The 25,876-nt window shown below is 44.5% G+C and overlaps 1 protein-coding gene across 1 annotated transcript in view; it reads right to left on the bottom strand.

Moving 5' to 3' along the window:
* The window catches only part of LOC122372838 (dual 3',5'-cyclic-AMP and -GMP phosphodiesterase 11-like), a gene marked incomplete at its 5' end in the record, with an annotated part of 42,299 nt that extends 25,019 nt beyond the window's left edge, over positions 1-17,280 (bottom strand). Inside the window, 6 exons of the mRNA XM_043350441.1 lie at positions 81-188; positions 1,237-1,365; positions 2,885-3,049; positions 9,894-10,098; positions 15,891-15,998; positions 16,761-17,280. Coding sequence (XP_043206376.1) covers positions 81-188; positions 1,237-1,365; positions 2,885-3,049; positions 9,894-10,098; positions 15,891-15,998; positions 16,761-17,280 — 1,235 coding nt within the window. The remainder of the gene's footprint in view (positions 1-80; positions 189-1,236; positions 1,366-2,884; positions 3,050-9,893; positions 10,099-15,890; positions 15,999-16,760) is intronic.
* Positions 17,281-25,876: the final 8,596 nt, after the last annotated feature.

The following is a 25,876-nucleotide window of genomic DNA, read 5'->3' as shown; positions in this document are numbered from 1 at the left end:
CTCCGCCACATTCGTCTCACCTGCGCTAATACCGCTCCACCTGCACCCTATTCGTCACTCTTACGCCGTTTTCGTCTCACCTGCGCCACTCCTAGCACTTCTCCGTTGCTGTCTTTGATGGGCATACAGAGCAAAGAGTGGGTCCGGTATCCAGTGCTCGCGTCCACCTCCTGGTTGAAACGGGGGTCCTGTCGGTGGCGCCGGGTCATGGTCATAAGCGTCGTTTATAAATATGTTCGTAAATAGTAAATACAGCATGCTTGGATATAAATTAGGAGAAAAGCAATTCGATATGTGTGAAATGGTTTGGTAGGCAGTGCAAAATAAGTTATGTCCTTTTAGATGAGAGGATAATTTCATGGTGATTGATGGGTCACAAAATCATGTCACCAATCGCAAAGCTACTTGCGACTGCATTTTGGTTAGAGTTGGGTCCTGGTCATATGCAGTGTATTATTGACAAGCGGCGTCATTTCCCAATCAGCTAGTCAATGTTAACATACTATTTCATAGCAATATACTAAATATTTCACAGCAATACTATTATTTTCTCATGCTACTTGCTAAAACAAGACATGGGACAGTCACAGCATGCGTGAAAGCTGGGCGCCCCTATGATGGCGAAGTCTGATGACTCTAAATGCCCTACTCTGATAATTTCCAGCATATTCCGGACGACATGTGCGTGTAAGCCTGCTCTAGATCACTCTACGTTCATACGCGCACGCGTCCCATAGAGATATACACACGGGTGTGTGTAAAATGTGTCAGCATACGCAGTGTGAGACTGGCCAGGCGTCTTCAGAGACTGACCAGGCGTCAATTAGGCGATAGGTACTCGTGACGCCTGATACATGTCAGAAATAATGGCGTTTGAAAAAGCCACGTCTAGTATAGCCAATAGTCTTCTATACCTGGGGCTTCCGTACTTGTGTTTTTATTACATCTTTTGTCTTAAAATCTTACTCGAATTATAATGAGGATTGCCTATTATTACGTTTTTATAAAGGATTGAATAAATCATAATTGCGGGTTTTCCCGCTACCTATCAGTGCTTACTTTGATGATAATCAGTCGATGTTCTCCATATAATGAATCTCTAATTACTTACGCCCTGAAAGCAACCAGCAATTATAAAATTACGGGGGAAACTAATAGGGAATCAGATGACACCATTATAACTCCATCCCAATGACATCATTTACCCTCACTCCAATGACGTCACGCGTCTCTCACCTGGTACACGTCAGGTACATTTACTGGCTGTCCCTGGTCTGCGACAAATCCAGCGATCCCAGCTCCCCAGGGCATGCGAAGTTCCCGCTTGGTTTCTTCGACCTTACTGTGTGAGTTCACATCGAAAAGCTGTGGAAAGAAAACGAGTTGGTTAGTTTGATTGGTAAGAGATCAAACTGAAAGATGATAGGTTCCGGTTTCGAACCCAGGGCCTACTGGCAGCCTTCGGTTGGGGTTGAACTGGGACAAAGGGATTGACAGCCACCGAAGACCACCAAAGCCTGAACCCAAAACAACACTGACAGTGGCGTACCCAGGAATACCAGAGGAGCGCCAATACTGGACAGAGGGGCTTCGCCATCAACTAGAAGCGCGCCGCTATCGACTGGAGGAGCGCCAACACTGGACAGAGGAGCGCCAGTCACTGAGGGCGCCGAGGACGATGAGCCAAAGGGACAGGGCATGCACGGAATGTCCTGTATGTGCGTACGCCACTGAACACTGATGAGCAGAGAGCCGATATTGGCAATTAGTATATCAAATGATGGAAGTTCTGTTTACGTTTGATCCCTAGCCCATGGCTGTGAGGACCGAAAATCTGTTCATTTTCTTTTTGTTTTCGTTAAGTGGCATAATGCCGCCTTCAATTATTGCAATGAGGGGATTGCATGTGTTGTTCGATACGATGATAAAAAATAAGTGAACTTTTAATGCTTAAATAAGTGATAAGCCTGACCAAGTAGCTATCACGAGCGGATCAAAATGCTATCCGAAAAGGTATTATCAATGTTCATTTGATTATCACTTAGCATAACTCTTTCAACATACCCTTGGCCTTTGTCCAGCTCCTAAATCATCCTCCGATTCACCCGGAACAACATGTCATTTTGGAACGCCAGTTTCATCAGCGATAAATCGCCCGAGGCTGCAGTCAGGCTATGTTTACCAAATGTCACCAGACTGAGACGTTACCGCTCCAATCTAATTCAGCGAAGATCGACGACGCTACGATCATCGTCAACTATCCACGCGTCAGACTGGAAGAGTTAGGGTGAATTATGGCATGTGGAGATGATGTAATGCAAAATGCTATGCTAGCGAATGTCGGTTAGTTCGTGATTTTGGGTAGAATGACGAATATCGGATGGCAGTTGAGAATCTGTGACAGATTAGCATCATTTGAGGTAAACAGTTGAGCAGGACTTTACCCTTAACATGTCGCCAAAGCCACATACGTTCGGGGTTAGAGATCTCACGAGTTGAATTACCCCTCTCCTGCACTCTCTCTCTCTCTCTCTCTCTCTCTCTCTCTCTCTCTCTCTCTCTCTCTCTCTCTCTCTCTCTCTCTCTCTCTCTCTTTCTCTCTCCTTCTCTCTCTCTCTCTCTCTCTCTCTCTCTCTCTCTCTCTCTCTCTCTCTCTCTCTCTCTCTCTCTCTCTCTCCCTCCCTCCCTCCTCTCCTCTCCCTCTCCCTCTCCCTCTCCCTCCATCCCTCTCTCCCTCCCTCCCCTCTCTCTCTCTCTCTCTCTCTCTCTCTCTCTCTCTCTCTCCCTCCCTCCCTCCCTCCCTCCCTCCATCACCCTCACCCTCACCCTCACCCTCCCTCCCTCCCTCCCTCCCTCCCTCCGTCTCCTCTCTCATCTCTCTTACCTGCGCCACCAGATGTCTCGATCCGGACTCCTTCTCACCCCTCACCAGAAATAGTGAGCATCTATCGGCCCTGGTGAGAACGCTCACACTCTGGAGAATCTTATGGCAGAGTGAGCAAACATCCAGGTCATTGCAGATGTCCTTGACAAGCTCCAGAACCAGCTCCTGGAGGAGAGAGATAAATGACGTCATTAGAAAATCAGCACGTGCTGCAGGGGTGTTCGATGGCAAGACAAAGTTGTTGGGCGGTGGAAGACAGATGACTTCATATGAGATTAACTGGAAGAGAGAGCAACAGGAAGAACACCAAAAAACGTAAATAAAACACACAGAACCAATACAAATGCAGCTTCTGAAGGGAGGGACATACTGATGACGTCATAATGTATACCTAGAATGACGACTTAGAAAGTGTTTTGTATATGATTTATAGGATTTATAGCATGCATGCCTGATTTATATATTTATGAGCATTGTTCTATCAAAATCATAAAGTTATGCATCTAAACTAAATCAGAGCAGAATCTCTTGCAGGAGAGATGCATAATGCAGCACCAGCTCCTAAAAAGGCCAGCTGAACGTCATCCAACAGATCAATCAATAACATCCAAACACAAGCAAGCAATAGAAGGATAACGCATAACGACGAAGGACAATGTCTGACAATACATGAAGACAATAAAGACACATATTTTGTTTGTTCTGGGTATAACCAAGAACAAACAAAAACAGCCACAAACCTACAAGCAGGTGACGTCACATAGAACGATCGACTTTCTTACGATATAGGGACTGGGTGTCAGGCAGACGCAAACATACACTGACAAATCCAAAAGCGGCAGTGCACGGGCCCATTGTCTCCGAAATAGACAGTTTTCCAGTGGTATGCAAACTGCTACCCATACACAAAGTAGTCCACACTTAGGGTTGGCCCACGTTATAGCTCTAGAGAAGCTTCTCACATGGATCCGATAGCACTTTGAAAAAACGCCACAAACACAGTGAAGCAGTGCAGAAGCATTGGTGGCAGCAGGGGCGGACCTGAGAAGGGGCCACGAGACCATGATTCGTGCCGAAACACATACAGGAGGTAACATTTTTTCACCACCACCGACCGCTATGGATTTAGTAATTAATTTGGCGCCATCCCTCCCTTCTCAGTGATTGTTCTTCAGAACCATTTTGTTGTTGTTGTTGTAAGAATCGAATTTTTAACCTAATTTGTCATGGTCATTAACTTACCAACCGTCACGTCCAGAAAAAAAAACATCAAGGAAAACGGCAGAAATATAATTGAAATAAATTTAGGTACGACAACTTCAAGTGACCAAGGACTGTCCAGCGTCCACATTAGCTAGGGCACCCGGTCAATATAAACAAAGTTGAATGATTGCCATACCAACCGAGATGTTTGAGGGTCAACGATAAAGTAAACAGCAATTCCAGCCTGTCCAATCTAGAGATTCTCTGCCTGACTGCATAAGTCAGACGCTGAAGAGCAGCGAACACCTACAGTCATGGCAAATGAAATTAACTGGAGCAGAAGACATCAGACAGAACAGAGCATGACACGCCATACATACATGTACAATAAACAAGCACATACGCCAAGCCCTCCAACGGCGAATGTTAGTGTCCACCGGCGCAAGCTAAACAATGTGCGACAGAGGTCTGCATAGGGTTTGCCTGTCCTACACATGATATAATGAGTTTTCATTGGTGCAGAGCCCTCGCGATTCTGGGCTATGATAGCGACATTGAATCATTTACCTAGTTATGTCTAGGTGTGGAATATTTTCACCGCTCATTAACTGATACAACGATTTTTTCATCAAATCCAATAACTTTGTGTTTGTTTATTTATTAACTTATCAGTTTATTTACTTACCCATCATTGTACAACAATATCTGGTTAACATTATTTAAATTAATGACCATTGCCACATAAGGATCCAGCATAAAAAAGAGCAAAAAGAAACCTATGATATACAATTTTACCACCGTTGCAAATCAGCCTCGTAGTGCGCCTAGCCAGCGCGGCGGTCGGGGTGGCGGGCTCAAAATCTGGCCACTCTAGCCGCACACCTGTTGAACTCCCCATCCCTTCCCCATCCCCCCGTCACGCTACCCCAGGCCTTCTCTGATGTGAGTTGCGCACGCTTCAGGCCCTAGCAGTGGAACGCTCCTCCTAAACTCGTGACATTGAGATGAAACATTTGAACACCGTATGTTTAAAATGTCCGTTTAATCCAGATGACGAAATGCAAACTGCTATCAAACTATCAATTGCATAAGCCGGTATTGCGAACAAATTTATGATTGGATGCGTAGCATAACTTTTATCACCATTACTACAAGTTATTCATTTGAATAATAATTGTAACTGTAAAGGGCATGATGAAATGGTTTATAACGAATCCATGACAGATGTAAAATGACGATAATAACTCAAGTTTATTGTACAAGACAAAGCTTTCGATACATAAAGTAGGTATCTTGATCACTGTCAATGAGATGTAGATACATCTCATTGACAGTGATCAATATACTTTATGTATCGAAAGCTTTGTCTTGTACAATAAACTTGAGTTATTATCGTCATTTTACATGAAATGGTTTCGTGAAATGAGGTCAGCAAAGGTCATAGTGACAAATCTGCGAATGATGTTTAGTTCAAGGTCAAGTCGTATGAGCTCCTTCAAATTTATTGATCATTGCAATGAATTTAGCGATCTTTTTCAGACTAAATCTTTGATACTTTATTTGAAACAGACGATGAAAAATGAATGAATTAAATAAAAAAATGAATTGAAATGGATGAATTGAAAAATTTAATAAACAATTATATGAAATTCGATGAAAAAAAACAGCAAAAAGTTCATGTTTTCGACGATTTAGTATCACCAAAACATTCACAAAAATATATGTTATCATGCCATTTATCCATCATGCATTTCTACACATCACGACAAAAAAGCAATCACCAATCCATTACCATCACCAATTCCAGCCCCATCACCAAGCGGAGTTAACACCACAAAAAAACCGTCACCCGAAGCGTGTCACGTGACTCATCCCGTGCCGTTGACCCACAGTCACGTGACTTACCTCGCCCGGGGCCATGCGCCGCAAGTCGAGAATACGGTAGGTATTTGAGCCGCTCAATCGTGCACGGTGGGAGCTTGAGCCGCTCCCTCGACTACGCTGAGAGTTTGAACCATGCTCGGTGACCATGGGTTGACCAGGGTGAGCTCCATTTACCTATGGTGTTATAATGGGGTAACCGCAGTCCGATGCAGGCAGTTAGTGTGGGAAGGGGGCTAAGAAGAGCCAAACGCCTTTGGCTAGTGTTTTGGGCTTGATTATACTACCATTCCATTATTGGCTATTGTTAGGAGACACTAAGATCAACTAATTAAGCATGCGCTTGTTTATTCCGTCTAAGCATCCTTACATAGTGTTTGGCACTAGAACTAGAATGGTTCCAACACGATAATGTAATGTTAGAAACTACAACAGCCTAACTACCTGGAAAAGTTCTAGTGCTAGGGACTCCATTGTACAGATATGTAGGTATATTTGTAGACACTTATAAACTGTTATCATGATCTAAGCTAATTTGAGACATAAACCTTAGTGAAGCACGTTACCATGGTCGAAGTGTTCAACGAGGCTCTACGAAGATGCAACACACTCCGATTATGAAAGCCAACTGAAGTCTGTCATGCTACATGTTTTGGTATGCCACATGCTATACGCTTTAGCAGAAGCTAGTTCATTGCACCCGCCTATTTCTGTACTAAAACAGCGGACTTTAGCACTTTATATAAATCTAAAACATCTTATATCAGAACATGAAACATTCGGCTAGCGTTTAACATAGACAATTGTTAGTCATACGTCTCGGCAAATGCTGAACACAATGCAAAGTCAACGCATTCTGCTCAGACGTTAGATGCCGCCTTATGGTAGTTTAGCAGGCTCGGCTACTGTCAAGCACTATACGTTTGTTAGATATTAGTCACAGCAACCAGGCATACCGGACTACTACAAATAAATTATCGATCGAGGAAAAGTAAGCTACATACACTGAACTAATGATTGAACAGATAGGAGCCAGATCGTGCGTTTGAATGTAGAACATTTGTTCATGTGACAACTGCAAAAACATTGAGCTACCGCTATTGAATATACGAAGCTTATAGTGGGCATGCTTTTAGAAAAGGCGTTGGTTTGTTCATTTTTTTCCAGTGTGCGTATGCTAGAATTATTTATCTAACGGGATTTCGTATAGTGTATCCAATATCCATTATAAAAGGTACTATAGTCCATTTTATTTCAAAAGGCGCACGGCCCGAAAATCGATTTTAGAATTGTCACGTGCAAAGTGGTGGTTTTGACAAAAATCAACGAACACCGGCTTGGCACGTTTCGAAATCAGACTGGTCAGCTGGTCCAGGCTGGTCTCTGATTTGCGATAAAGTATAGACATAAGACTCATAATGAGGAACTGTGAATCGAAAATGCTTCCACACGGGGTCTAGCCATAGGCATTAAATAAATGATTAAAATGATCATGTGGATGACCTGTTTGCAGGCCTACAAAAATAACACACGGATTGACATTTTGTTTTAAATTTATTTCTTGGTAAGTACAAAAAGAAACATGCGCCAGCATATCTGCCGACCTATTACAATACTGATCAATTGATTTCTGCATTGGAAAAATCTGTGGAAGGAGTTATTAAAAAGACGACCGAAGGCGAAGTTTCTACGTAGCATGCGAAAACACAATGTAAGACAACAATATAGAGCATCACCAGCTTCAGCGGTTGACAATGACATGTTTTCCATGAGCCTGCCGTTCAGAATTCTGGCCCCCGACAGAGTATAGTAGCAAAAATCATTGTTCTGTCTTGGTTGTTTAAAGATTTGCCGCTTGCTAGTTTCTGAAGTGATGGGCTGGCTGTGGAATCAAGGTTACTACAGGAATGACGTTTCATTAGCATGCAAAATTAACAGAATGGCTCAAAATCTATGAATTTACTAACATTTTGAAACGTGACACAGAATATAAGCTCAACTGAACAACTCGTTCCGTAGCACTGCGGTTATCTTTCAAAAATGGCCGAGAAATTCATCTCGGCTTGCGTTATTTTCCGACCCCACCGGACACGATTTGGTAGCCGAGGTCTGTGACGTCAGCTGGGCGTGAAGTTTTCCCTTCACCATAGGCTTTACACACAAATTGGCCAAAGTTCATGCCAGGATATCTCAGTCTGGAAGTGCAAAAAGGATTAAATGTTGGCGTCATTAGATTCAGTGTTTCATTTTATATCTGAAAATGTCCATTATTAGGCCTCAAAGAAGGTACAAGTACTCAAAATCGAAGTTCAAGAAGATGCTGTCGTGTACATAATCTGGTAGCATCACGTGACCTCTTAACAGCAGTTTATAAATAATTTAAACATCTAGTTACACGATTGCTGCTTCAAACAACATGAATAATACATTTTCAACATTTATTACTTCCGTTTAGGTCACAACATTGCAAAAAACAAAGTTCACCACCGTAGTCACGTGACCAAAGGTGTAGCAGGGGGTTGGGACAAATGCTTGAAGGGTTTTAATTTTTTAAAATAAATAATATAGTTTTCGTGATGAAATTGAAAGATTGTAATTTTTCATTACATAATACGAATTTTCGTATGTGGGATATTTTATTTGTAGGTAGAATTCTCCACATAAAAAATGATAATGACGTCACGGGGGCTTTACTCAAAACATCGGAGCTACCTGTTTCTTATAGGTATCTTGTTATTTTCTAGCGTCCCGCACGTGCAAACTCCAAAATAATACTTCGGGCCATGAGCCTTTTGAAAAAAATGGACTATAATTACCTTATTTTAAAACTTACTTCATTTGATAGACAAATTGCTCGCTCATGAAATATACTCATTTCAATGAATTAGAAACCAATCAACTAAGGCAAAGAAAATGGCTAGTAAAGATATCTCGCATCACATTTTACTCCAGAAACGTCACCTTGCAGGCGAAACTGACATCCAATCCCTTGCATACAGCTTCCGTAGCAACAATCTTCATTTATTGGCCCTTCAAGCGAGGCGCAGTCATTGCCTGAATTGACATTATCCCACCAACTACTATTCGCAATGCTATGTTCAAAGTACCGAAACGACTGAACACGTAATGAATTCAACACCCAGCAACAAAGCTAATTAAACCGGTACTGCTAATTAAACATTGACGGCAAGTAATTGCGGCCCAGCAGCATCCAAAATCTTATACGGGAATGCGTGTACTGAATTTTGATTGAGCAGGGTAGTTAAAGTCAGATCAATTTCAGAACATGTTGCCATAAAATATTTACGACTTGTTGCCATGGGTGATGTTCAAGAGTAGAGTAGTAAAATAGATGGGGCGAATAGGGTACCGGGAATCAATCTCGAGCGGTTTCCTATGCTCCAGACAAACTGAGCTCGTAGCCCGACTAACTTATTCAATTTGAGCTTCAGTTATAAAGTTCCAAGGTGTTTTGATGCTCATTCACATAGCGTCAATGCATTCATTTGTTTCAGGCAAAAAAAGCCGGTATTCAGTAGCTGGGAAAGCTGATTTTCCGATGTGGTGGTAGGTACATTAGCAAGCAGGCCTAGCAAAAGCAAAATAAAATGATAAATATAATGCAAAACAAGCAAAAGGAACATACTCCAATAATGAAGCGCATACAAAAGCAAAGTATCATGTATATTCTTTTGCCACTTGTGATAGCTGTAAATACACGACAAAAGTGTTTTTCGTCGTGATGAAGCTGAAGATAAGAGGGTTGCATTTGCTAACATTTTTATCGAACCATTGCGCAACACATCAAAAATTTGCATTACTAGCCTTATCATCGAGATGTCACACATCACATCAAAAATTCGCACCACTCACCTTATCACCAAGGCCTTACAACCCCCTTCCCCTCAAAATTTGCATCACTAACCTTTTCATCCAGGTGTTGCAGCTCGGATCGCGGTTTGCATCTCTGCCGCCTGCCGGCTGCCGCCGCCGCCGCTGATTCCGGTGTGGGGGCCGTCAGGAAGGTGGGACTACCCCCGACCGTGTTTACTATGGCTTTCAGGGTACCACCTCGCTCGAACTCGTGGGCGGAGATTTTTCGAACCGGAGTCACCGACCCGGAGGTGACTCTGAAATGGAGAAAGGGGTAAGTAAGTATGATAAGTATGGAATAAGGGTCAGTATGATGAAGAAGGGTGAAAGAAGAATGGGGTTTGAGAAGGGGGCTTGAATATGTTACGTGTGTCTCTTGGTTATTTTTACGACTGATAGGATAATACGACAGATAAAACAGCTGAGTTGCAGTCAGTTAGAGACAGCCAAGGACTAAACAACTTGGGAAAGGGGCGTGAGTCGTGCTCCAAGCTTGAGCCGCGCCTAGTAATGTGCTTTTCAACACATGCAAAATGATACAATTTATGAAAGTGCATCGTGTATTTCATATGCGTGCTGCATATTCACGCTTGAATATCTATCAGATTTTAACTTATGCTTTATGGGAAACTCCACCAATTATCGTAACTTTCTTTTGGCACCAGGCAATCCTTTGCTCTCTTTTCTCCACAGGGCCATTGTGCATGACCTCTAATGCCAACAGCAAACAGGATCCGTGAGCATGGCTTCTATACAAGTCATGTTCCTAGCAAATCATGCTCCTCGCTAACCTCATATAAACCGCATGGTCACCGACAATGACTCACTGTTCCTTCCAGGTCACTCACTAAGCAAGCACTGGCAAGATTGCGCTGGTGCCACACTACACACTAGCTCACTAACTCTTCATGAGTTTTCATGTCATATCCTATAGCGTCTAATTGATTCGTCTCTCTAGTTCTTCCCCAACTTAACCCACATATCAGCCACAGGCTGCTGGAGGAGAGAGAGAGAGAGAGAGAGAGAGAGAGAGAGAGAGAGAGAGAGAGAGGGAGAGAGAGAGAGAGCGAGAGAGAGAGAGAGAGGGAGAGAGAGAGAGAGGGAGAGAGAGAGAGAGACGGCCCCCATGAGCCGACCCCGATGTGGCGAGGCTGACCCAAATCCCTGCTCTCAACTGCAGGGGCGTTGTTTCTCCGAAATACACAGGCAGGAATAGCCAGGATACAATGCAACGCAATAGAGAACAGGAGCAATGGCGAGGTACTGGTTAGGGTTAGGGTGAAGTCGTATAAGAGTACGCACTTAGTGGATTTCTTGCTCTCATTTGTTTAACCCTCGCCCGCACATGCCATTTTCCCATCCTAGAACGCACATGGGGGGGGTGGTTGCCACCCCCCCCCCCGCGCCATTTCGTTCCTGTTGGAGATAGAGCTTAGCGGTAAAGACCAAAAAGATTCTTTGGGAAGAGACGAATCCAATGATACCCAGTTTTACCTTCTCAGGTCAGTCATTGACCTTCCAGGTCAGGTCAAACTAAAAAATGTTGCTGTCTTGGGTCACCGTTGGATATCAAGTGCGCTGCTTATCAAATACCGATGACGATGCTGTTTTCTGGTGCCAAGCCAGCTAGAACCTCTTTGTCACACTACCCGACCAGAATTTTGCTGCTGAGGTCATTTCAGGTCAAGTTAGGTCAAGGTCAATTATATGTGTTTGTATGTCTGTGTGTGTCTGTGTGTATACTGATGTGTACACCGATTGTTTTTGGGTCCATATTACATGAAATCATGATCTGAGAAGCTTTTACCAAAAATGCAATCAAAAAACTTCACAAAAAGTAAATTCGGCTTGCCTAAAACGCAATTATCTTAGATGACCTAGGTTGACCTTGACCCTGACCTTGACCCCTGTACATCGTTGAACAACATGTTCCATGATAGGTGGGAGGTAAGACTGGCAAAAAAGGCCGAAATCAGGGTGTCAAAAGCCCACAAGGCCCATGGCAAACGCAAGATGTTGAGAATTGGCCATTTGGGTCATGACATGACCTCAAAAACAAGGTCATATCTCCGAAACCAAAAATCACAGAAACTTGAAATTTTCAGTGGACATCAAGAAAGGATAGAGGAGCAGCTATACGAAAAATCAGCCTTCTAGCTCTAAAAATGTTGAGTGCAGAGCAGAAAGACTGCCTGGGGGGGGTGGCAACCACCCCCCCCATGTGCGGGCGAGGGTTAATATTTGAAGGAAAGAAATCGCAAATAGGGAATATCAAAGTTCATTGAATTAGCCATCAACCCATGGGGCAACGATCCTTCAGCGTAAATGGAAGTGGTCTAAAACTGACATTTTCTGAACCGTTGCACTTGCGTACTCTTACCATATGGGGTGTGTAAGAGTACGCACGCCAGGCGGGTGGAGTACGCAAGCATATGAACACACACCTATGCAGCTTGCACTGTCCAAATGCTTAACTTCAAACTCAGAAGGCATTTAAGTTAATTCTAGTATCCAAAAAGAAAAACATAAAATAAATCTTTCAAGTCTATAAATCAGGAAATAATCATGTCGTGTGTTTCTTAAAAAAATGCACAATCAAAAAGGAGAATAACTCGTATTTGGAAGAATTTCGGGTACGCATCTGCATCACAGTGCTCCATTGATGATATACCTCAAAACAAACGTCATTGAGCGATAGCTTAATAATTCTATATTTCTGTATATTCGATTTAATGTGTAATTCTGCGTACTCTTACCCTCCTGAACAGTGCGTCCTCTTACCGTACATGCAATTCGCGCACAAAACAACCCCGAAACGTTGTGCAAAACTTCGCAAACAGAATATTGCACTGTACAGTATTTCCCCAGATAATCTCACAAGTTTCCCACAACAATCACGGAAATGTACCTTATCTCAACTGCCAAGTATCAAAATTATTGTACCATATCATAATAATATCATAACGCTCGAAAATTATATTCATCGCCTTAAACTCAACAGCGTCGCCGCTCAACGCCCACGTTCCGTTGGTGACATGCACGCACTAACGGCTTCATGTCACTTCATGAACTCGACAAACCCGCGTTGCTAAGCAACCGAAACAGCTGATGCGTACTCTTATCGCCCGCGTACTCTTAAGCCGGGTTCACACCGGTTTTCCGGTCCGGAAAAATTCCGTCTGCCGGGCCGGCACCAAAATGTTGAAATTGTCGCTAGATGTCAAAAAAGTCGCTAGAACCGGAAAACCGGAAAGTCGAGCCGGAAATGTCATAATCATCAACCATCAAGTACGATAAGTAGGTACCAAGCAATCTCGCGAATTATTTTGAAATCGAACATACTTGTGTGACGGCTGTACAAGTCCCTGATGCAGTTCCACCCAACCGAAAATCATCCATACTTCACTGGTATGTATATTAGCAAGATTAATACAATTTAACATTTACAGCATGCGGGCTGGGTATCGACAAAAAGACACTAATAAATTTCAATCACGCTTTGGCTGTTGTTGGTTTAAAAACACTTGCGAACAAAGAGGAATTGAGGGCTGGGCAGGGCGCATTAGAGACGGCGAGCTTGATATTACGCTTGCTGATGTAGATGGCTGGGTCTCAAAATCGGTCATCTGTCACTGAACTCTACTGCCATAACCCGCGCCCCGCTGGGGTCCCAAATTTCCACGCCTTGCTGGTGGGGGTGTTTAACACCCCCCCCTTTTAACTCGGCTCCTGGGCCACGTAGCGATACGGGGAAGGCGGCGTTCGAAAGAGCGTCAAAATTAATGACGAAATTAATTCGGTCACTTTTTTTGGTCAAATCAAAGGTCAGGTCACCAGAGGTAATGGAAAGCCGAATTTCACCGATTTTCAGGTCGAATGTCGACGATTTACAACAAGCCAACGCATAACTTGGCATCAATTTTCTCCCATTGACTTATAATGGGGGGGGGGGTCACAAAATTGACCTGACCTTAGGTCACCGATATCAAAATTCCGAGATAGTTATTTATTTAAATTGTGTACATATTGTTGCCCTTATCAATCGCTGAGAGTTTCAAAGAGGTCGGTCGCTCGATGTAGCATATGGAAGACGTTGAAACTTTGTATGAGGTGAGGTCACTTGAAGTGACCTGGTGACCTGACCTTAAGTGACCTTGGTCTACAATTTTTACATGTGCAGAAAAGATGCATGATAAGGTGTGCCAAAAACAGCCGCCGTTTTTGAGATGTTCGCGAAAAATCACAGGTAGGGTTCAAATATCCCCCCCCCCACCCCCACCCCCAGCAGGGCGCGGGATAATATCCTTGGCATAGTACCATCGTATTTCCTGAATCTTCTACTTGCGATTGAATGGCAAAACTGTCTCCACCCTCCCGAGCTGCTATGTGCTTGTGTAGGAGGGCATCGAGGGCAGAGAAGTGTTGTCAGCGCGTCTTGTAGAATGTAGATTTCAGAATCTGCTCGGCTGGCTCCACTTCGTAGACGACGGAAGTTAGCAATACGTACATTGTGCTACCTGTCCTGCGGCCGGCTCCAGCGCTTGATAATCTCTTCTGCAGATACTGGCTCCGCTCCTTCTACAACCAGCGCGTCCGCAATGTTGTTCCACAAATTCGCCCTTTTCACCGCTTCCTTATAATATTTATCTTTTTTATTATAAAGTCATGGATATTTTCCAACCAATTAAATAAATTTATAATTTGAAAAGGCCATGAGTCATGTGAAATACAAAAACAGATATGTAGCTATCACTCCGTTTGAGATGCAAATGTTTTGAAATAAAAATGAAACGCCGTCAAATTTACGCTTGAATTTCATATTCTCGTGAAAAATCGCGAGACTATTAGGGCACCGTTGGTTAAATTGGTCCTGTAGCGCTGAAACATAACATTATTTCCCTCGTGCCTTAATTTCATATCACAAACGGTGGCTATCCGGCAAGGCAAAAGTTGAGATGATTTCAACTTTTTGCCGGACCGGAAAATCTGGCTCTCCGGCCTGCCGGACCGGTCAAAAGAAGTTGCCAGATTTGCCGGTTCACACCAGTTTTCAATTTTCCGGCACGGAATTGGCCATTTTTCCGGCCCGGCAGACGGAATTTTGCCGGTCCGGAATCCGGTGTGAACCCGGCATTACCCGCCCTTACCCTACAGCTGGGACCAACACAAAGCTTTGCGCAATACGCAATGTTCTGAGCAACTTTGCGAATTCATACGTTGCTGAGTGGAAAACAAAATACCCGTTCAAAACATGAGCCAATAACATAGGCAGTACGGTAATACGGTAACATACGGAGCAAGCAACACGGAAGCAATAGTATAAGTTTCCTGGGTAAATAAATTTGGAGGCTTCCTCAGATATATAGATGAACATAAATTCAAATAAAAAGTCGCCTTACTTGCAAGTGTAACCACACCACACAGCAAACGACACATAAATACGGGACAACCGTAAGAGAAGTTAGCTGTAAGTTAGTCATAAGAACTTTGGTAAGCAGGCTCCCCTTCAATTTTTAATAACGAAAGCTGTAAACTAGACATCACTTGTCCACAAACATACAGCCACTTCCTTCTGCTACTATCGTGATAATCACGACGACAGGGCCTGGACCAGCTACTTCGGGCATTCAAGGTACCCACTAATCAAAATACGACCTTGGTCCACTTGTTGCTCACTTCCCGCTCTCTTGAGTTGCACATGAAAACGCCCACTGTGGCTTGCAAGGCTGGACTGGGTTGAAACTTAGCGGGCCGATGAGTTGGAAACTAGCTGCATAGGAACTGGCATATTTATTTATTTATTTATTTATTTATTTATTTATTTATTTATTTATTTATTTATCTATTTCAAAATATCGCTAAAAAGCAGCACCGTAACTCATACGTAACTCATACCATCTGCCATGGACTCGAGTGCTATGCCGATGAAAGCCAGCCCTCCTACATATGACGTCATTGTGACGTCACTCTACCTGCTGCCGGGTACCGACGTGGCGTGCCGATGCAGACAGCTCTCCTACATATGACGTCATTTTGACGTCATCCCTACCTGCTGCCGGGTACCGACGTGGCGTGCCGATGAAGACAGCTCTCCTGTAGGCTCTGTGTGATGGCGTGAGAAATCAGCCACGCGTCAATCATTTGACGAGAGGCTTTCCTGAAAAAGAGAAGACGGGTCAGACAAGGAAAACAAGACACAGATAGGGAGGGAGGGAGAGAGAGAGAGAGAGAGAGAGAGAGAGAGAGAGAGAGAGAGAGAGAGAGAGAGAGAGAGAGAGAGAGAGAGAGAGAGAGAGAGAGAGAGAGAGAGAGAAAGAGAGAGAGAGAGAGAGAGAGAGAGAGAGAGAGAGAGAGAGAGAGAGAGAGAGAGAGAGAGAGAGAGAGAGAGAGAGAACAAGGGAGGAAGGGAGAGAAAAGGAGAAGGAGGAGACACGCGAAACAAATGGAACAGAGTAAAAGTGCAGACGAGGAGGCGAAACAGGAACCAGGGAAAGGGCCATGAAACACAGTAACCATGCTCAGAACCATGAATAAGACTGCACCGTCCGGCAACCTTTAACAGTTGATTGCTGACGGACCATTGCTCTCACCATTAATACAACCTCGGGGTCATTCCCCTCTCGATTATATCTTGATTGCCCAGCAAGCTTATAACGTAAGTATCTCATTATGGCTAATTTGATGAGATGACTGCGAACCCAGCGCTCTAACACAGCTGTAGAATATTAAACAAAATTACCGTTCACTTCAACCACTTACTAGAAGATGAATATTTTGTGAGAGAAAATCCCTTACTAAACCTCCTTCAAGCATTCAGTAAACAACATATAGCAAACAATAAACAAACATATAAGCCTATGTAAGCAAACAAAAACTGATACGGCAAAAATTATACGCATACTCAACCCCGTCGACTAACCTCATGAAGAAATCCTTGGTAAAGTCGGGATGCTCGTCCAACCAGGCCTCGACCTCTGCCGGCTCCACATCCGCGGGCAGTCGAGACGGTTCATTTGCCTCCCGGGCGTCCTCATCACCGCCGGCGCCCTCGGCGACGCCCTCTAGGACGCCCGCGGCGCCCTCACCATACCGGGCGCCCTCGACTTGACGCGACTGCGCCTCGGCGCCCCGAAGGCGAGTATGAGATGCGTCATCTGGCGCTGCGTGAGCGTTGTGCGCCCCGGGCGTCAGGGGCGCCGGGGGCGCCGCTTCCTGCAGACGAGCTGTACAGGAGTCCGTTGGAGGCGAGGGAGGGGGTGGCGGGGGAGGCGGACTGCCCGCTCGGAGTAGACAACAGTCCGAGTCGCGGCCAGTACGACTCGAGTCGCGGCCAGTACGACTCGAGTCGTGACTCGAACGGGACGAGCAGAGGTGGTTTTCTGAGCTGATGTCCGTCGTTTGCTGAGCTGAGAGCACGCTTAGATCGGGCGCCCGCCATACTGCAATGAGACACAATGGTGCACATGGTCAGAAAATATATATTACACGCTCAGATCGGGAGCCCGCCATACTGGAAAGAGACAGAATGGTGCACACGGTCAGAAAATATATATTACACACTCAGATCGGGCGCCCGCCATACTGCAATGAGACAGAATGGTGCACACGGTCAGAAAATATATATTACACGCTCAGATCGGGCGCCCGCCATACTGCAATGAGACAGAATAGTGCACACGGTCAGAAAATATATATTACATGCTCAGATCGGGCGCCCGCCATACTGCAATGAGACAGAATGGTGCACATGGTCAGAAAATATATATTACACGCTCAAATCGGGAGCCTGCCATACTGGAAAGAGACAGAATTGTGCACACGGTCAGAAAATATATATTACACGCTCAGAAGTCGGGATCTCGCTACTGGAAAGACACAGACACATTACTGGAAAGACACAAAGTAGTGCACACGGCCAGGATTAAACGATCAAATCGAGGGCCCAAATGATCAAATGATACGCAATGAGGCAATGAGACAATGAACAGAAGTGTGACAATGCTGAAATGAGACAAAATAGTGCACAAGATCATGAAATGTGTAGATAACACACTTTTGGGTAAAGTGTTGTAAACCATGAGAAAGCACAGTGCATGCGATCACAAAAAAGGTGCGTTGCATACAACTAAGGATGGGAGACCTGAACAACACAGTGCACACGGTCAAAGTAAGAGAGGTTTCAAATCAGATCTGGCACCCTGCACACTGGAATGAGACAGCAAAGTGCACACGGTCAGAGAAGGTGCAAAGTCCACTCTCAGCTTGTCTGTTTATTGTTTATAATCTGCATGGAGACGGCACAGTGCACACGGTCAAAAGTGGACGCCCCGTCACAGTAACGTACTGCATCTGTAATGAGACAGCACACTGCACACTGTACACACAACACAAATTATATGTAAATATCTTATATCAATAAAACCAAATATAGGTCAGCAATAGCCTTCCAAGAAGCCTTCTCAAAATAGGAAATGGCAATTCTGACCACAAATGCGACACCAAGTTGCAGCTTCAAAGCCGTTGCTATTTTTGAATAAGCTGTCGAAGCTTTGCGACACGCAATCTTATGCAAAGAATTGTCCGGCGTCTGCCAGGAAAAAATAAAACAATCATGCCAGGAATGTGATAAATGTCAATTAAACTATTACCAAAATCCTTCGCTCAGCGTTTAAAAGTCGTTGGGTTTCATAAGAACAGGTTTTGACCAATCCTGGAAAATGTCACAGGATATGATTACCGAGCTATAACCCTCGCCCGCACATGCCATTTTCCCATCCTAGAACGCACATGGGGGGGGGGGTGGTTGCCACCCCCCCCGCGCCATTTCGTTCCTGTTGGAGATAGAGCTTAGCGGTAAAGACCAAAAAGATTCTTTGGGAAAAGACGAATCCAATGATACCCAGTTTTACCTTCTCAGGTCAGTCATTGACCTCCCAGGTCAGGTCAAACTAAAAAATGTTGCTGTTTTGGGTCACCGTTGGATATCAAGTGCGCTGCTTATCAAATACCGATGACGATGCTGTTTTCTGGTGCCGAGCCAGCTAGAACCTCTTTGTCACACTACCCGACCAGAATTTTGCTGCTGAGGTCATTTCAGGTCAAGTTAGGTCAAGGTCAATTATATGTGTATGTATGTCTGTGTGTGTCTGTGTGTATACTGATGTGTGCACCGATTGTTTTTGGGTCCATATTACATGAAATCATGATCTGAGAAGCTTTTACCAAAAATGCAATAAAAAAACTTCACAAAAAGTAAATTCGGCTTGCCTAAAACGCAATTATCTTGGATGACCTAGGTTGACCTTGACCCTGACCTTGACCCCTGTACATCGTCGAACAACATGTTCCATGATAGGTGGGAGGTAAGACTGGCAAAAAAGGCCGAAATCAGGGTGTCAAAAGCTCACAAGGCCCATGGCAAACGCGATGTTGAGAATTGGCCATTTGGGTCATGACATGACCTCAAAAACAAGGTCATATCTCCGAAACCAAAAATCACAGAAACTTGAAATTTTCAGTGGACATCAAGAAACGATAGAGGAGCAGCTATGCGAAAAATCAGCTTTCTAGCTCTAAAAATGTTGAGTGCAGAGCAGAAAGACTGCCTGGGGGGGTGGCAACCACCCCCCCCATGTGCGGGCGAGGGATAATATAGTGACTGTATGAAAGGCTCATTGTCCAGAGCGAGCCATAATCAGTAACCGCAGTGGCGTATCCAGGGAGGAAAGACAACAGGGTAATGTTTTGTGAACACGTACCTAATTATGCACCACGTCTACCAAAGTTATTGAATCGCATGATTTGTGTAAAAGCCGCACCTTGATACACCTATGTCAGATATTGATCACGGAGGGATTAAAACAGGCTCTTCATTGTGCTGGTCAGTATTTAACAGAACCGGGTTTACAGATCCGGCGATGGATGCAGAAGAGAGGCTGACGGCGGGCGAAAGTTATCGCGTAATGGACCGAATAATGGCCGTTTTCACGACGGCCATCTGGTACACATTTGGTGCAGATTAGGTGCAGATTTGGTTACATTAGGTTAAGTGTGTTTTTCAAGAGTCATCAGTTTGGGTTGCAAAGATGCTGATATACCTAACCTACCTCATTTTTTTTTTTTTTTTTTTTTTTTATTCAGGCCTCCCTCCAACGGGCTCGTATGGTCCCAATTACAGGAGGGCTCCTCCTCCTCCCGGCCCTCATTACCCACCCCCCAGGCTACGGCTGAAGTGGGAGCCTACCCCACACCTGGTGACACAGCCGGGGACGACGCCCGCGGAACGGGCGGAACCGGGAATCGAACCCGAATCCGGCACCGCCCGCACCGCGGGTCGACGCCTTAACCGACTGCGCCACCAGGGCCGCAGTCGGTTAATTTTTTAAATTACCAGACATTTTCGATTAAAAATGAAAATCATGATATGAACTATGAAGATATAAATATTCATTGTAAAAGAGACTTGGTGCAGTTGAGGTCAAATAAGGTGCATTCACTAGATAGCCCGTTGTGAAAACAGCAAATGCCTCGTACTCTCGCGTATCGATTCGCCAAAATGATTCCATGCAGGGAAATGCACGGCACACATGATCAAAATGTATACAATCCCCTAACTAACCAAAAACAAGGCACTCATATTAGGATTAATAAAACTACAATTCATAATCCTACAACAATGCAACTCTCGAAAGCAAACAATAAGACAATATGGTATATCCAGGAATGTTTTAGAAAACCTGTTCTGGAGACAGTTATCACACAATGCCTCGCGATTTTCGCCGGAACTATTTACCAGTTTGCCACATGATTTCAGAGAAAAAGAAAGCCAACTGGTTCATAAGATCAGAGTCCATGTTATCGCCAAATCTAAAGAAATCCAATGGGTCAAGTACCCTGGGCTGAAAAAGTCAGCACGGGAGATCAGCCAAATATTTCTGATGGCAACTATGTTTGTCCATTTCGTTGCCGGTTAGGATTTTAAAATGAATAGATCCAACGCCAGAATTACTTATTCGGTGTATTATGAACCAACTGCACAGCAAGCTCAGCCTCAGATTGTGGACAAACGACTGAAACTTAAGTTTCACTCTCTTCAGCTGTATTCCAGCATTCTGACAGTTTGGGTCCCAGTTTTAGCCACCAATATCTATCACATAGCATAGCTATCAGCTTATCAAATATATCTGACAGAGTTATACGCCCCCTTTATTTGATCGCTATCATTGTGATCTGTTCTCTGCGCGTAATATGGTTGGTGGGTTGACCTATAACGTTATCGACGATCAGCCTGATAAAACCAGCACCGTGTTGACACGGATTTGCGGTACACCAGGTCAATGACCTTTCATGACGCGGGTCATTGAGCGTCGAGCATGCATATCGGTCCTCCTCTCTCTCTCTCTCTCTCTCTCTCTCTCTCTCTCTCTCTCTCTCTCTCTCTCTCTCTCTCTCTCTCTCTCTCTCTCTCTCTCTCTCTCTCTCTCTCTCTCTCTCTCACTCTCTCTCTCTCTCTCTCTCTCTCTCTCTCTCTCTCTCTCTCTCTCTCTCTCTCTCTCTCTCACACACACACACACTCTCCACTCTCTCTCTCCTTCTCTCTCTCTCACTCTCTCTCCCATCCCTCTCTCTTCCCTTCTTCCCGCTCTCTCAATACCATTCCCAAACAACAATACGCTTTTAGTGACGTCAGCATCCATGGACGGTACAAGGCCTACTATACCACCTCCACCTCCCCCTCACCCTCCCTCCCTCTCCCTCTCTCTCCCTCCCCCACCCCTGTCCCTGATGGTCCCACTGGGCTCCCATCCAATCAGAGCCAGGCTCAGAGCGGGATCTACAAGGATTGAAGCTGGCTCAGCATTGGGGGATACTTGGGGTGTGGGGAGGGGATATTTGGGGGGTTATTATGGGAGTCATTCCAGTTTTGATGTTGGCTACTTTCTCATATTGGATAAATGTGTGTCTGTGATAAATGAAAAGTAATATTAAATAATATCACCGGATATGGATTTTTAAATCACATGGAGATAACGACAAAGTTTGCAATTTCATCAGAAAGACGTACTTTTCATTTCAATTCACTCTGGTAAGATTGACTAGCGCCATATCTTGTCCTTGGCTGGGTTTGACATTGTTGACGCTTGTGGATGGCAGTTAGGAGGAGGTGGGGAGGGGGGTGAGGGGTGGATGTTATCCATTACCCTGACTGCGACACACCCAATACCCAGACCAAATGGCTTACCCCTCTCCCCTATTGGTAAACAGGACCGTGGAGTGCTACATTTAGTACGGGATATGATCACACCATCCCATCGACGGTCGTACGGGAAAAGAGATCCAAAAATAGATCACGATCGTACGGGAAAAGGTGTCCAAACATAGATCCACCATCCACCCTCGCATGAAGGCCCGATCTGACTGATCGCAGATTCCTCTAACGTGGATATTTTTAGAGTGGTGGGATGAGATCGATTTAGATTTACGCGGATTCTTGGCCTGATTTAGACAGCATGAACGCATACGAGAGTGGAGAAACGGATGTTTTGAACTGGGTTGATTTGGTGAAACCCATGATAACAGCAGAATAGCTGATAGCTGATTTCTCAGATGACGTAAATGTTGCGTTCGCTGATCTAGAAACCATTCATGTTTGTTGTTAGAACTATTTATAACCACTGGTGTTCGACCTTTCATTTCGACACGCAGTTATATAGATCCTACTTTTATAAAAAGTCCAATCGTAACGCATTGACGATTACCAATCGCTTTAGAGTCTCGCTGACATTTAACCTTGCGCAGAGCCTAGTTTCGCGGAGCACTACGGCGAAAAGCCCAGTGATGCTAGCCAGCATCACACCAACTGACGTCATATTTTCTGACGTAGAAAGTACCCACATATGTACCCACAGCCCCCATATATGTAAGACGCAATAGCGAGTTCATACTACATGACCCCAGATTAGTACGGTCAATTTTACCGCCCGGGACTGGTCTAAATATATACTCAGCCGGGCATACCCCGTCAAACCCTGGGAATTCGTGCTGAAATACTGCGTACTATGCTGTCAGCCGCTTCCAGCGTAATATGAGAAAATCCTAAAACGTGGGAGCAGTCCGAGAGAGGAGAGAGAGAGAGAGAGAGAGAGAGAGAGAGAGAGAGAGAGAGAGAGAGAGAGAGAGAGAGAGAGAGAGAGAGAGAGAGAGACGACATGAATGTTCGACGCTCAGTGGCCCCGACATGAAAGGTCACCGACCTAGGATAACAAATCAATGTAAACACAATGCTGGTTTTATCAGACTCAGCACGGATAACTTTTCCAGTCTTCGTATCATGACGCAGCCATCCGGGTTCGATTCTCAGGCAGGGCACGTAACTTTCGCGACTCCGTGTTGTTTGGATTGGTGAGGGAGGTTGAGGTTTGCCGTTAGCACGTGGTTCGGAGAATAAAGTGTTTAGTTCACAGTCAAACAATCGATCAGACTGAAGCTTGCGGGAGGGTCGGTAGGATTGACTCCACAAAACATCCTTGATTGTAACGTTTGCTGGCATTGATGTTCACAAGAAACGACGAGCGTCAATACAAAGGAAGGCAAATGCCTGGAATAATTCAAGGATCGCAGAGCTTTCGAGACTACTTGCACATAAAATGCTCGCAATTTTTAGAATTGCGTATGAATTGGGGTGGAGTTGAAATAACTTAGTGAACTTCGCCTGATGATAAGACCGAGAGGTCATGATTTCTAATAATTGGATTTGATGAACGGAATCTCTTTCATATATAAGAATTGTTGCAATCGGGATTGATATATAAATATAAACATTCGCTCAAATGCTCGTGTTTACGCTAGGAGTAGCTATGCTCCTCACTTCAAATGCAGAGTAAAACGAGCAATCACACGGCGTTTTCAGGTCTGACGATAGCAGCGGGAGTTATCTTATCTGATTTATGACACCTGATATCGGTGTGTAAGTGTTTGACCACAGGGTAATCAGTGCAATGCCATGTGCTGACAATGTCTAGATAGGATAGAAATGTGTACATTTGCTCATAGGAAACACGTACTATAAGAGAATACAGGCGTTGCGATGCCTAGCGTCAGCGTAGTTACAAGCTCGTTTTTATTTTGTTGATTGCAGACTTCTCTTCACTACGTGACAACTTCGTTTTGGCTTCGTTTAACAAAAGCCGTGATGCTCTTTACGCCCCAGAAATTCAGCTAATTATCAGTGGGTAGTTTCGAGAGTCGGAAACTGCTCGTTAGCGATCTCATCTCAGTGGTAAAGCTGCATTTGATCGACAACATATCGAGCTAGCGCTTACGGAGGTTTTAGCGCGAAAGTCTGCAGGGTGTGTTGGGTGAGGGTGTGTTGAAATTCGACCCTCCAATACACCAGACATGACATCATTTCAGCATCTTAATATTCAAATACAAAGTATCTCAGTAATCTCTCACCAATCGCAAAATATTTAGCATAATGTATTCGTCATTATCTCGACAATGATTATTGCTTTGGCGTCGCATTTTTCATCTTCAATTTATCTGTGACCTGTCACAATGTTACATTTATCTCGCAGTAAATGCTTATTGATACCATTCCGTCAAAACTGTCGGAATGTCAACCTCATTATCACCTTGATCATTTCCGCTCCCTCAGCTGACAACCCATCACCTCTCTGTCACCTATGTCAGTCTGTCACCTCCTGTCACCTATATTCGGGCAGTCACCTCCTCCTGTCACAGATGTCAGTCTTGAGTCTGTCACCTCCTTCTGTCACCTATTTTGACCTGTCATCTCCTTCTGTCACCTATGCTGGCCTGTCACATCCGTCAGTCACCTGTCATTGGCATTGACAGGTGGCGCACACTGGTACAGTCCTGTCATTGCTGGAGTTCATAAGGATTATTAGTGAGGTTCATAAACCATGACCCGCTTTGTTTTCATATCGACCAGCTTCATTGAAACTCACCCGCATGTGTGAGGGTAGTGACATGAATGATGGTGTAGGGAGAGAGAGAGAGAGAGAGAGAGAGAGAGAGAGAGAGAGAGAGAGAGGGGGAGAGAGAGAGAGAGAGAGAGAGAGAGAGAGAGAGAGAGAGAGAGAGAGAGAGAGAGAGAGAGAGAGAGAGAGAGAGAGAGAGAGAGAGAGAGAAAGAGAGGGTGACTGCCCCACTAACCCCGCTGACAAGCCTGCCCAAAATACCCCAACGACACCCTACGTCAGGGCCATTTAGCCTTTCGTCGCATGTTAGCACTTTCACAGTAGGGGTTCCCCTAATCACATACCGCCCGGGGTGGCGAGGAATCAGCACTGGAATTTCAAACAATTTCGGTGACGCATCTAATCATAACCAAGGCTACGCGTACGCACCACGAAGTTAAAAAGTTTTAGACAGTAAAATTAAATTAGGCCAGATTTGAAGCGCCATGGATTAGATAATAATGGATTGGTGTCTTCGCAGTTTTTGGCGACATTGAGCTCAGGCCTGCCATCTAGCGGGAGAATTATCGTAAGTTAGGAGCAAGCCGAGTGAACGCCGCTGATTAGCATTGTGACACTGGAGTGTCGTGTAGTAGCAGGCTTGTTTTGCAATTTTTCAAAAAGTTATTCTTTGTATGTCAGCAAAGTGAAGAAATTAGTAGATTTATGTGCCGGGTCAGTAATAAGATAAGCAGTTCCATGCTATTTCATCATTAAATCGTGAAACAGGGAGTTATTGGAGGCTTCGCCAGCACGTGTCGTTTTCCGCTATTTTTCACATGAGTCTTTACTTGGCCTAAATCAAACAATTGTCCGATTAAAGACAAAATGAACGTAAGTACATCTATAATTCTAATGAAAAAGTTAAACGGAATTGCTAACGTCATTGCCGCTCAATATGTCTTCAAGACGCTCTATGAAAATGACCCAACCACTGCTGCGTAGTCTATGAATTTTCAGTGACTTTGGGCTCCAACTCCGACTCCGGTATCCAAATATCGACTCAGACTCCTTCGGCAGAACTGTCGATTCACACAGACTCCGACTCTGACTC

This window comes from Amphibalanus amphitrite, unplaced genomic scaffold (genome assembly GCF_019059575.1).
Source record: "Amphibalanus amphitrite isolate SeventyFive unplaced genomic scaffold, NRLGWU_Aamphi_draft 001406F_arrow, whole genome shotgun sequence".
NCBI classification, from domain to species: Eukaryota; Metazoa; Arthropoda; class Thecostraca; order Balanomorpha; family Balanidae; genus Amphibalanus; species Amphibalanus amphitrite.
The sequence above is the reverse complement of the archived record's forward strand: the minus strand, read 5'-3'. Positions and strand labels throughout refer to the sequence as shown.